General features: G+C 42.6%; 2 protein-coding genes across 7 annotated transcripts in view; both read left to right on the top strand.

Moving 5' to 3' along the window:
* Positions 1-3531, top strand: part of enox2 (ecto-NOX disulfide-thiol exchanger 2) — a 282746-nt gene extending 279215 nt beyond the window's left edge. For all 6 annotated transcript variants that reach the window (XM_078169459.1, XM_033633105.2, XM_078169457.1 and 3 more), the window contains one exon: positions 2701-3531. In XM_078169459.1, the coding sequence (XP_078025585.1) occupies positions 2701-2832 (132 nt within the window). In that variant the 3' untranslated portion in view covers positions 2833-3531. The remainder of the gene's footprint in view (positions 1-2700) is intronic.
* Positions 3532-12502: 8971 nt separating this feature from the next.
* The window catches only part of LOC117261038 (ATP-binding cassette sub-family C member 5), a 57224-nt gene continuing 55678 nt past the window's right edge, over positions 12503-14048 (top strand). Inside the window, exon 1 of the mRNA XM_078169456.1 lies at positions 12503-12588. The gene's annotated coding sequence lies outside the window, so the exon portion shown is untranslated. The remainder of the gene's footprint in view (positions 12589-14048) is intronic.

Below are 14048 nucleotides of genomic sequence, written 5' to 3'. Positions count from 1 at the left end.
GGAAATAGAGTCCACAATACTTTGATTTGGGGAAAGTTAAACTTCGGAGATGGTTTATCTTACTTTCCTATCCCAAAATGTCATGGCTATATGTCTGGCTAGTTGTGTGATTTCCCGGAACATATTAAAACTAGATCCTTCATTCTGACACTCAAAGCCAAACACCACCCTCAGTTTCCACTCCGTCTGGCGAAGCACAGCTATTTTATCCCCATTTTTCTGAGGAGGCATTTTAGACATATTATCGCTCTTCACTGCCACTTACGCAAGGCTTTCAAAAGGCCAACTTTCAATGTCACCTCCAAAAGGTAACACTGAGATTAATGGTCGTTTCTGCTCTCCGCCCAGACAAGGAGACCTTCAGGAAAAATGGCAGATGTCACCACTGCTTTTACAGACGCAGTCTCTGGCCAGACAGAAGACACATTCTCGATCTTGGCGGAAACCTTCAGATGTCAGGCTACTTAAGCTTACTCATTATTAGGAAGAATTAATTTGTCAGAAACTTTGTCTCGACAAGTTTGCCCCAAGAAATCACTGTTCTCTGTAGCAACTCTTTGAATATGCTCATCACCACCCTGACTCATTCTCACACATGCAAAGAATAGAGTGTGACGGTCTTCTCTCTCATGCCTTTTGGGCTTTTTGTCTAGTGTGTCTGTGTGTTCATGTGTTTTCGTACGTGTGTTTATGTGAGCGTACGCCCACGCCTGTCTGTCTGTGTGTGCGTACGAGTTTGCCTGTGCATCTGTTGTTCCCACATTGACTCTCCGCTACACACATCAAGCAGCCCACAGAGTTTTGTCAATATCACGGACTAGACTTTCCAACAACATGCCCAATCCTCTATGCTTATCTGGTGGCTCCACACACGGCTCCATTGTCTGTGATGTCACACCAGTCCTATCTCCATGATGGACCTTAATGCGTCCTGACATCAGCACAGAGCTCAAACAATCTAGTTATTAATGCAAGACACTGTGGGTCGTCTGTGGCAGCTTGTACGATGGATTTTGGCAGTGTCACCTCAGGATTTCAGTCGACTGATGATCCTCGGCCCACCCGAGTGGTGTGAGCCAGATTACGCTTAGTCAGGTGGCTGCTATGCCGTCACCCTCTCGCTAAAATTTTACTTGCGCCATGATTCTCTGATTGCAGTGGAGGTGTGAGAAGGGAGGAGGTGATGAGTGTGTAAAAGAATAAATTGTGGATGTATGAGCGAAGTTAACACATTGGTTTGATTTGGCAAGGGCTGGCTTTTTGAAAAGCAGAAATAATGAATAAGCATTTTTCAAAAGCAGCATCTTTAAAGTATGTGCTAATTTAATTTAAGAAGGGGCAAAGGTGCAAGGCTTTTGAAAAATAGCTCCAATGAAAATAATTAATGTCCACGCATCAGTCTCATCAGCTATCGGTCTAACAGCAATAAGTCTCTGAGGGCAACTGGCAATATTTCAGGAGATTCAGTGGAGTCAGCGGATATAACCGGGCCAAGACTTCCTCTTCTGTGCGGCCTTCATTTCATCTAATCTCTATAAACAGATGCCTGCATATGAATGCAGATACATTCCTTTAAAAAGCTAATTAAAGCCAAATCGTTTACAGACGATAGCCGATGGGTGCCAAATGTGTATTTCAGCCAATGACTTCTGCCTCTCCGCATGGATTGTTTACCTGCCACTCAAACATGTTGGTCAATACTTCTCAGACTGCAAACGGAAACCTTGTCCGTAGGTGTGAATGTGAGTGAATGGCTGTCTATCTCTACATGTCAGCCCTGCAATAGTCTGTCCAGGGTGTACCCCGCCTCTCGCCCAATGTCAGCTGGGACCCGCAACCCTCAAGAGGATAAGCGGTTAGAAAATGGATGGATGGATGGATGGATGTTTTATGGCAGCACGGTGGTGCAGTGGTTAGCATTGTCGTCTCATGGTAAGAGGGTTCCTGGTTCGTACCCAGGGTGCGGGAGCCCTACTGTGCAGAGTTTGTCAGTGTGGGTTCTCTCCAGGTACTCCGACTTGCTCCCACAATCCAAAGGCATGCAGGTTAATTGGTGATTCTAAATTACCCATAGGTGTTAATGTGAGTGTCAGCCCTGTGATAGTCCAGAGACCTGTCCAGGGTGTACCCCGCCTCTTGCCCATTGTCTTGCTCCAGCCCCCCACAACTCCCAACAAGATAAGTGATTTATTTCCATGTCATTTTTTGCCAAAGCCACAGGGAGCCACTGGAGAATGTCTAAAGAGCCACAGGTTGCCTACCTCTGTGTTAAAGTGATATGCTGCTACTCTGTGTGGAGCCTTTGTAACAGACAGCCAGTCAACATGCTTATTTTTATCGAAGCTTTCTTAATCTGAATTTAAGATCACCATCACTCATGCCAACATGTTTTTTTTTAAAGTCCATTAAAATATCGTGGTTCATTCTGTTTAAAAACAAGCTGCAAGGTTCAAAAATTCAGTGAAACATCTGCAGCCAGCAAGCAGCAAGTCACTGGTGACAAACTAGAGACCAGAGCAGTGTCTGTATCCTTCAAAGATGTGATTGGCATTCATACACAATCAAGTATAAGAATTCTTATTCCAAAATCTGAAATAAAATGGCATCTTGAGTATGGATCTAGATTGACTTTTGGTATATGTGCTTGTGGACTTTGTTCTTTTTCTAACCCTGGACTGATGTATGTGTGTGTTTCCACAGATCAACACCAGTGAGGTGGAGGCTCTTCTCTCACGGCTGCCCTGCACCTTCAGACAGGAGCTGACCGGTGTCGGAGCCAGTCTGGAGAAACGCTGGAACTTCTGCGGCTTCCAGGGCATCAAGAGCACATAGACTCTGCTAGCGACGCTTCTTTGACGTGGAAGAGATGACAGGCAGTCAGGACAACATAGGGACACTGTAGAGATGCGAAAGACACAGTATAAAGCCTGCAAATATCAAAGACGGTGGACTGTTCCTGACTGTACAAGAACACAGAGGACTGAGCACGACCTCCAGATCAGGAGGGAATGTTACATGAGCATTTCAGGGAGTCTGTAAGTGGCAGAGATGTAAAAGCGCAGCATTTCCATGGTTACAGGAATGTTGACACCAAACCAAGGCGACAAAGTCTTCATGAACTCTCAGTTTCTCAGTGTCTCCAAAATCTTTTTAGACATAACAACTCTAGAAATCACAGAAGACCACCGGTTCCTCCGGTCACTGGATTATAATGTAGTTATCGCCCCCATGGGCCGGGCATTGTGCTCTCTGAGCCCACAGTTGGCTCTGTATGGTGTCTGTGTGAGCCAGGACTACAGGGCTAACCAAGGAGGCTCATCAGGGTCTAACTGAACGCTCCAAACCTCCGAAGCCTTTGGCCTCCCTCTCTTCTCTTTTTGCTGTTCCTGGTTTGTAAAATAGATCATAAATGGATATATTTCTTCATTTTCTGTAAAGGCTGTTAACGGTTGCATAGAATCATTTGTTGTAATACACTGTAAATGCTTGGATGATATTTTTGATTATAAAAGACGTTTGAGTATATAAAAATGTTTGAGTTATATTTTTTTATGTGTATCTGAGAGGCTGGTTGTAAAAAAAGTGTATGTGTCTTGCTATTGACACCTCTCTCTGGCCGTGAAGTGAACTGCAGTAGCCGTGAGCGAGCACCTGGACATCGGCCATGACAATAAAAAAAACACAAGATTAACTGTGATGGCCGTCATTATGTTGATAGAAGGCTGGAAAATACATTTAAATCATATTTAGAATAAGATTACTATCTGCAATGTTCCTATATTAAATTTGGAACATTGGCTCCATGATACTAAGTAGTATACCGTTTGCAAATTCCATTATCAGCTGACATTACAAGCAACCATGTTGAATAGCTAAGTTACAGCTAGCTGGCTAACATTAGCTCAGGTTGAAGTTAGCTCATTAGCCGCCACGTCATTACATTTGGCTGGTAGAAAGCACTTTGTACCGTTACATTTATTATTGGCTAAATTAACTGATAATTATCATGTATCACGTTAGCTGGGGGAGGTAATTTTACAAGCCAGGCAACTAACAAATCTACTCTGATACTATTTTGCTCGCGATAATGTAAGTGAGCAAGCAAGCTAAGGAAGCTAGCCAGCTGTAGGCCCAACTAAACTATGCTGCATTCATCTGGCATTGGTTGCTTCGTAATGTTAGCTGATAGAGTAATTTATGACCGGCAACGTAGCCAGTTTACCAGCCAGATCAACCCTGGAGTCTTGATGAATTAAATTACGTTTGTCACTTAAAACCTTTAAGTGTTTTGCTAAGTTAGCTAGCTAGCAGTTTGTCTGTATTAGCAAGCTAACGGTAGAGAACATTATCCATATTCCACATGTCTGTGCTTCCTCTAACATTCTCTTCAGCATCGGGGGCATTGAATTTAATGAGTCACTATTTATCAGACCACAACAGCTCAGACAAGACAGAAAAAAGCAATAGCGTGCCCCAGAAATAGGTCCTAAAACTTGTAAATTAGTCAGCAGTTTTGCACCCTGGTTGCTTTGTCTCATTGTCATTGGGTTTTTGGTTAGATGCCTGAAATAAGGTCTGTGGTTAACATAAACTTAAAGGGAAATTTCGGTTTATTTTAACCTGTCTCCTATCATCCTAAATTTGTTTCAAGTGACTAGTGACATAAAAATAATAGTTAGCATGTTAGCCGTTAGCCTAGATAGAGCCGGGGCGCATAATAGCATCAGACCTGTTAAAACGTAAGTGAACAGGCATACTTCAAGTGCAAAGTTAGTCCACTAAACAAGCTTTTTTTCCACAAAGACCGCCTCATATCGTTAGGATAAATGTCAGAGAACATATAGAAAATGACATGTAAACATGTTGTCTTACCTTACTGGTGTGGTGCCATGTTTGTTAATATTTAGCTCTGCTTTCCAAAGCGTGGCCGAAATATGGCGAGCTCTAGATAAACCCCAGCTGGATACTACTCCAGGTGGAGGTGTCTCGTCCTCGGTCACATCCAGACCTTGAAAATAAGGCTGCAACCGGTCCCATTCCTTGCAACAGAGGCATTTCTCTTCTGTGGGCACTGGGGCACAGCATTCACAGGTACACCACCAATCTCCATTGGGCGGAACAAGCCACCTGCTGAAGTCCCGCCCTACCACCTCCAGTTGCAGTTTTCAACACGTCCTTTACTAACTTTTGCAGTGTTTGATCTTGCGGGAATGTAGCCATTTTTCTGCCATAGTTCACGTCCTGTAGGCGATATTTTTGTGGGTGTGTTACACCAAAACCTGTTTCCCCCTGGCAATATTTTTGCAAGTGCGTTGCTGTGGCACCGCCCAGCACAATGGTGATTGGTTGAAAGAAATACAAGCAGCCGGGGCGTTTTTTTCTCCAATCTTAAAGTGAGAGTCGGCGCAGCCAGACCTTTCTTTTCTTGAGAAAGGTCTGGTGAGCGAGACTAGACCACAGGCTACTAATGGCAACCAAGAAAGTCTTAGTTTTTAGGTTACGTTACAACCTGTTCACCCATTGGCAATAAGAAACGATTAATACTGATAAAAGGTATACAGGACCTTTAAGCCTGTTGACCTTCACTATCAGTCCTGAGAGACACAAATGCACCTGCACAGTGTGGTCTACATCGAAGTTTGTGCCCTTTCTTGCTTGAAGGGGATTATTTTTCCTGATACTACCTCTACCTTTTTTTTGTTCTTACAGTAGTTGCACTCAAGGCTGGTTTTAAAACCTTACATAACAGTATTTGTGTCTTTCAAACGCAAATTAAGCCCGGCTCTCAGCCTGGCTAAAGGCATAGCACAGCAGCATCACACTTTACTGGGAAACACACCTAGGGGAGCATGTTAATGATGTTTAATTGGTGAGGCAGTTGTTGTGTGCTGTTACTGCTGCGGTGCGTACACAAAATGTTTGTGTGTGCTACTTGCCTGGATCCATATATTAAGTGGTTATACAACACTCTTCAGAGGGGAGTTTTCTTCTCCATCTTTGCCAGATAGGGAGCTCTCGCCGCCAGGACTGGAGGTTCCTCCCAAAAGCCCAGTCAAGCATTCTTAATGCGCCTCCGCTGGGCTATTTGGCGGCGTGCTCCCTTCCCTTGTCGCTCTGAGAAACAAAGGTTTATTATTACACATGATTTGCTCTCGTCGGCCTCCTCCATCTCCCACGGGTATTGTATTTGAAAAATTAGCGTTCATGCACTTGTCAGCGTACTAGTCCTTGTAACTGAATTAATAATGGGGAGTGAGTATGTTTTCTCTACAAGCTCCAACAAGGCTTTCCTTCCGTATCACATGTATCCATTATTAACAGCACTGGTTTGAATGGGAAGAGGGTTTTATGGATGAAAAGTAAACTGTCTGTCGTGGGAGTGGAGTTGTTTGCATGTTAAATACAGTATGTAACCTCCAACCCACTGTGTTTGTAGGCTTCTGTCAAGCATGATTAAGAAAGAGAGTGAATGCTGGTGCTGTCATGCACTGCATTATCTTTTTTATGTAGTCATAGTAATGTGTAAGATCAGGCCTGCCTCTTATCTTGAGACATTTTCCAGCTATTTGTCATGATGATGATGTTACTGACAGATGAGGAACTGCAAATCCATACTTTTCAGCTCCTGCCTGCTTGATGGCGCACTTGGGATCATGAGAGATGCCGCCTGTGCCGAGTTGTGCATCACTACACTTTCTCTCCACACTGTAAGACTTGATCTCAGCAGAGCATCCCCGATGACAAACTCTAGCACACCTCACACCAGCCTCTCCTCTCTCACTCATTAGCTTTTTTCTCCTGCTCTCCCTGACATAAACAAAACACTAATATGGTGCATTCTTTCCTTTCAGAAGCTGCTTTCTGTGTAGCGTTTCCTCCCAACTGAGTTGCCATTCCTACGCACTGATTGACTGCAGGCACTCACAATTTATCTCTTTTACAGCTGTTTGTGTGTGTGTGTGTGTGTGTGTGTGTGTGTGTGTGTGTGTGTGTGTGTGAGAGAGGGTGTACGCGCACAAACATGCTTGTGATTGTGCATCAGGTTCTCAGGCATCACACAAGGAAGGAGGTAAACACAGACTAATTAAATCCAGCAGCAGTCCCCGGTGAATGCCGCTCTTCATTCACTGTTGTCTTCTCATCGCTGCGACACAGCGAGGAGCCTCCTCATTAATTCAATTCAAGGTGTACACAAGCGAAAGCTATCCAGGGGTGTGATTCACCTCACCAGCAGCGGCGTCGCCGTAGGACAACTCCCTCCTTGTGAAGTCACTGAGAGAGATGTTTGAAGATGTCCTTGGGCATCTGCTGATGTTAAGCTTTAGCAAATACTGAGCCTGAGTTTTGAATTTAAGGGCATTGGTGTCATTCTCGGGGGGATTTCTTAGAACAACTTCCTAAATCCATCACATTTAAGATGGGTATAATTGGACGTGAGGAGATAAACAGGTTCTTTTGGGTGATATCATGATGCTCGAGATACCCTTAATTACCTTTTCCTCTCATGTTGCTTCCTGGAGGCATACTCATCTACTTAATTATGATTATGGCCTCCCTTGAGTGAGCAGGTGAGAGGATGCTGGCTGTGTATGTGGCGCATGGAGCCCTTAATAAGATAAACAATCACAACAGAAAGTGGATAAGAGGAGCACAGAGGGGCATCACTTCTAAACTTGTCCACAATGGTCATGGCCCAACAGGTTTGAAGAGTTTTGGACACTCTGACACACTGGCATCTCACAGAGCAGCGTGCTGCTATTTTGGCTGTCACCAGATAAATCACAACATATCTAGATCTTAACCAGACGGGGCTCAAAAAGCTCATTGACATGATGCAGTGAGTCAACAGCTCCTCCTATTGAGCGCAACAGCAGCTACACCTTAAACTACATTCTGTCAGCCAGTGGGCCAGCATCAGGGGTGATTTGCATTGACAGCGGGTGTATGGCCACAGCGCTGGGGGACATGTACATGCGGGTTTCTATCTCAATAAAAGCTCCACAGTCCTCATTAATTTATGTATGCATTAAAGCTCCTAAAATTGACTCAATTTCCAGGGTGCCAGTGCTGCAGCACCCAGATGCAGCACAGCTCCAGAAACATGTGCCTGCAGGCACTTGGAATGACATCTTAGGAACCAAAAACTATGGAATATTAAAACTAGAACTAAAGAGATTTCTGTTTCTTTGAGGATTATTAGTCTGGCAGGTAGCAAATCATGTTTTGTACAATATTTTTTGTTTACTGCGTTTCGGTATGCACGGAGAATTGCATGCACTTTTAGCCTGAATGAATGGCAAGTGTTGGAATAATTGCTTTACACTGCTCTCTGGGGTGTCTAGGCACAGGATATTAAGCCGCAGGTTTCAGTGGAGTGTGACACACAGTGCATCTCACTGTTTAAATTCAATGTCTCTGCCTCTCTCCTTCCTTCTCGCTCCTGTGCTGTTCATACATCCTCATACAAAGTAGGAAAGCACAGCAGTCAATGCCCATAAGGAATTTGCACCCACTAAGCAGGCTCTGCCACTTCAAATACCCAGACCCTACAGGTGACAGGAAGGGTAAAGAGGGGAAGTTTCTCTCTGTACTTTGGGGAAATGTATTCATGGGATTTTTCTAAGGGGGGGGTGGGGGGGCGGCTGTGCTGTTTAATTCAGCTCACTCTCTAAGAAAATGTCTTGGCCAAAGATCCTCCTGCCGTTAGGTCCAGCAGTGGTATTTCTGGCCCATTAGTTGGTGAAACCAGTGGGCCTGATCAGTGTGTTTGATCTGAAATGCCAGCACAGTGCTGCTCATGCCAGGTAAGATGGGATAGTGGAAGTCTCTTCTAATGAGCGATGGCCACTCTTCATGCTGTTATAAATCGAGTGACCTTTACCAAAGAAGAATTGCTCCGCACACCGACAGCAATTATCTGCACAGTGGAAACTTATTTGAGAAAAGTTTATTTTTAGACACGAGAAGTGGTTCGGTCAGCATCAGTTCTTTGACACGCTCTCCGGTGTGTAAGTTCTGTCCTTAGACACTGACTCGGCAGCAAAGAGCTGGCAAAGCATCCTCATGTGGTGTTTGCAGTTAAGTGATTGTAGGGTTTTCATTAAGTTCTTCCTGAACTGCAAATAGCCGAAAGTCTGCAGGAATGCCGACCACCTTAGCAGGGTTAGTAGTATACATGAGCACTGAGGCCCAAAGGGACAGAGCACATTCAGGCTTACAAAACCATGTTTGTGTCCATAAAGTAAGCACAGGAGATAATAGGAGTGGGATATGAATGAATTATGATATAGCATTTATCATGATGTAGCACACTTTGTGGAAAACCGAGGAAAAATAGCTGGGAATCTCGATTTTTGCCACATTACATACCAAAGTTTGTTTTTACACTGATGCAGAAATCATATAAAACTTTAAATCAGTCATTGTACCTAGATTCATGTTCATTTGTCATCCCTGTGTTTCCTGTTTTTCCTGTTTTATTTTGGTAACTGTCTCAACTCGTTTCAGATCCCACGTCCTGTCAAGTTTACCTCCTTTGTGATTACTTGCCCCGCCCTAATGTGTTTCACCTGTGTCTCTTTGTGTTTCACCTGTGTCTCATTGTCTTCCTTGTCTTAGTTTATTTAAGTCCCTGTCTTCCCCTTGTTTGTTGCCAGATCATCTTTACCCTTAAGTAAGAGTTCTAGTGTTTCCCTAGTGTTCCCTTCTCCTATGTGTTTTTGACCATTTTAGCTTGTCACCACCTGTTTTGCCTGTCATTTTGGATACTTTTGCCTGTGAGACTGACTACCCGTGTACTGACCTTTGCCTGATTAAAAACCCTGAACTTTCATCTGAGTCTGTGAGTCCGCCTAGTGAGTCCATCTCCAGTTTGTGCGTGATAGTCATGGTCACTGACTTGTGTGTAACGTCCACTATGGCCCAATGCAGCTAGAGATGACAAAAGAAGACCTAAGTTATGATAATATGGGAAAAGCTCTGACAAATGTATATTATCTCACAGAATAAATTACCAAGGAGGCAATTAGATAAATACAGGACTTTCGGTTCTCTCAGAGTACTTAAGTTCCTTGAGATAACATGTAACTACATCCATTTATTCATTTACCGTAACCGCTTATCCTGTTAGGGGTTACGGGGAGCTGGAGCCTATCCCAGCTGACATTGGGCGAGAGGCGGGGTACATCCTGTACAGGTCACCAGACTATCACAGGGCTGACACATAGAGACAGACAACCATTCATGCTCACAGTCACACCCGCGGCCAGTGTAGAGACACCATTTAACCTTACCTGCATGTCTTTGGATTGTGGGAGGAAGCCAGAGTACCCGGAGAAAATTGCGGGGAGATCATTGGCACACAAGAGAAGTTTAAATTGGTTGCAATCTGCGACCTCACCACCAGATGCCACTAAATCCTACAAACTGAACCTTTAAACTTGTCATACTTCATTAAATCCTGTGTAACTTTGACATTCATTTGCTCGTTATTAAACCAAAGGTCATTACAGACTCAAAGACAAGTTAATGTTCACATAAAGGTATGTGTATTTATATGGAGCTAGAATAGAAGACCTTGTGATGACTTGGCATCCAATGAGTTCAGTTTAGGACTAGATGTTACAATCCCTCGATGCACATACTTGAGACTATGAGCGGGAGTGATAGTGCCGTCTGGGGGTGTCTGAGTGGGAGCCAAAGGGTTAAGGTTAGATGGATAGAAAAGTAAGAAGGAGCATAGGGAAGGCAGTGCCACGGAGAGATATCTTTGTGGACTGAGCTTTCCTCCGTCAGATCGGGCTGTACACTCTGCTTCCAGTACCCCCTCATTTTGATGAGGGAAGACAGAAGAAATGCGCAGAATAAAAAAATTACCTTACTGTAATTGAGGTGGAGTTTAACTGGTCGATTGTTGTTGCACATACTTGCGATTGTGGGTGAAAGTTAGAGCCATGCCAGGGGAGGGGTGTAGGGGGTTTAGGGAGGATAAAAACCTCACTGGAGTCATCAGGTGGGTACCCTACTTCACTGGTGTTTCAATGATGGGCCCGCAACACCTCCAGAGTGCTCATCGGCAACACCTGGTGTCCCAGATGCACACCCCCACCACCCCTGCTGTTGTTAGTGGTATTTCAGGGCCCAAGTGGTGTCCTTGAGTTACATCTTCAACTCTGGATGGATGCATGAGACATGGAGCTGAATATCGGATGAGCTCACTGATCCTGGACCCTGAATCACAATGAGGTGCTGGATCTGATGAACGCTGGAGGTGGAGGGGAGCAGGTGAGGGAGTGTCAAGGCAGCACTAAAATGTTAGCCTACAATCCTCCCAGAGATGCAGTTTTGAATGTTGATGGCAACAAGCTGATTGGTTAACAGAGGGCTGGTTAAAGTGAACAGTGGTAATCAGCTGATTGAGTTACAACCATGTTAGTACTGTGTTTCACTCAGTGGAGGAAGAGGTATTCAGATATTTTACTTGAAATAAATCCAAAACCTTACTGGAATATACTTGTACTTTAAATATAGACGTAAAAATACCCACCGTTGTCATTATAACATTCTTACAGGTTATAATTTTGGATTACTGTAATTATTGGTGCATTTTAACATTGTGTTTCCATTAGAGTTAATTTTTCTAATTTTGGGGTGTGTTAATTTACCGTCTAATAATGCCTTGTATTTTATAATCTCATCAAAGGCTTTTAAAATCATCTGCAAAGTAACTACAGCTGTCAGATCAATGCAGTGACTAAAAAGTACAATGTTTTGGGAACAAAAGAAATTAAGCTCAACTATAATCCTGCTGCTTGAGTGGACGAATTGCTGTGCAAAAACTATTTCTAATAACTCAGACATCACCAGTAGTGAAAGTCGTATTCAGGTTTTTTACTAAAGTAAAAAAAGTAGCAATACAACAATGTAAAAATACAGTCAGTGGTAAAAGTCTTGCAATTAAAATCATTCAAGTAAAAGTACAAAAGTATAAGCATTAACATACCTAAATAGTACCAAAAGTAAAAGTGCTCATGATGCAAAATTATAATGTTATATTATTTCATATTATTGGTGCATTAATGTGTACATCACGTTTATGTTGTAGGTTGTAAAGGTGAGGCTAATTACTTTATAAACTACCAGGTACCTTAATCTATAATAATACATCATAATTCATTTGTTGGTTTAATATTTGTATAATAATCTAAATCTGCATAGTAACTAAAGCTGCCACACAAATGTAGTGGAGTAAAAAATTACAATAAGCCCTTATGTGTCTCCAAAATGTGGTGGATTAGAAGTGTTAAGTTGCATCAAATGGAAATATAGGTACTTTAAAATTGTCCTTAACTTACTCAACATAAATAAAACTGGCAAAAAATATTGCCAGTAGTTGACTGATCAATGTTCACAGCTGCTCTGATAATCTGAACGGAAGCTGCCCATCACGGAAGTAGTGCGGTATCGGTTACCATGGTGATGTACCTCATTTAGAAGGGCTTCGTGTTGCTGTTGATGTTGGTTTGAGTTAACCCCAGATGAAAGCAGCCGAGCTCGAGAACATGGCTTCACTGAGGGTCTGCTGGACGAGTGAGTAGATAAGTGTTTGCTATAATACTATAAATAACATTTATAAGGTGATAATGTTGCTGCACTCAAGTGAGGTCATGGTTACAGTGTTAACGAGCCTTTTGAAGGACTCACTCCAACTGATAGTATTCACAGCTTTGTAAGTGGAAGTTTTCCGAATGGTTGTAACACACTGTAACTTTATACTGTAATACTGAAATGTAAGAGGCCATAAAAGTTGCCTTCTAAACTTCTTTCTTTCTTTCTTTCTGTCTTTCTTTCTGACAAAATTGCACAAAATGTGGTACAGACATTTAAAGGATATGAACTTTTCATCCACAGTAGCCTATCACACCACAGGTTTACATTTTTAATTCAGTGACATGTCTCTGTATTGGATGGATTGAAATTTGGTACAGACAGACACGAGATTGATTGTCACAACTTTTTTCTGACTGTTAAGGACATTCCCAGTTACCTGAGGTGCTTGTCATTTATTGTAATTAGCAAATGCTAGCATGCTAAAGCTACACTACAATAGTGAACATTTTAATGTTTGCCTGCTAAAACCAGCATGTTAGCATAATAGCATTGTCATAATAAACATGTTACAATACTGATGTTTGCATTGTCATGAGCAAGTTAGCATACTGTTGTTAGCACTGTTAGCATACTACTGGTAGCACTGTCGTTATGAGCATGTTAGTGTACTGATGTTAGCATTATTATAAGCATGTAAGCATATGCTGCGGATGTTAGCATTGTTATACGCATGTTAACATAAGTTACAGATGGTAGCATTGCCATGTTAGCATACTGATATTGGCATTATTATTATGAGCATGATAGCATACTGATGTTGGCATTAAAATCATTAGCATGTCAGCACACTGATGTTAGCATTGTCATTATGAGCATGATAGCACACTGATGTTAGCATTGTCATTACAAGCATGATAGCATAGGCTACTGATGTTAGCATAGTCATTATGAGCTTATGTAAGGCAGCTACCTGGTTGAGCCAGTAGAGGCACTGTTGCACTGTCTATTTCTTAGCAAATGTGGCAGTTCACACTGTTTGTCCCTGGCTGGACACCGTAACTTTGAGATGTTAACATAGGCTACAAATGTTAGCATTGTCATGTTAGCATTGTCATTATGAGCATGATAGCATACTGATGTTAGCACTGAAATTATGAGCATGTCAGCACACTGATGTTAGTATCGTCATTACGAGCATGATAGGCTATGGATGTTAGCATTGTCATGTTAGCATACCGATGTTGGCATTGTCATTATGAGCAAGTTAGCATACTGATATTAACATTGTCATTATGAGCATATTAGCACCACTGATGTTAGCATTGTCACTTTTATTTTATCTTACTTATATGTTATGCACTTTGTGTGACAAGTTTATATACAATACACTTGTATATTGCACTTTGCAGTACTTTTACTCTGAATCTACCCAAAGTATG

This window comes from Epinephelus lanceolatus, chromosome 7 (assembly GCF_041903045.1).
Source record: "Epinephelus lanceolatus isolate andai-2023 chromosome 7, ASM4190304v1, whole genome shotgun sequence".
NCBI classification, from domain to species: Eukaryota; Metazoa; Chordata; class Actinopteri; order Perciformes; family Serranidae; genus Epinephelus; species Epinephelus lanceolatus.
Note: the sequence above shows the minus strand (reverse complement) of the source record. Positions and strands in the feature narration are given on the sequence as shown.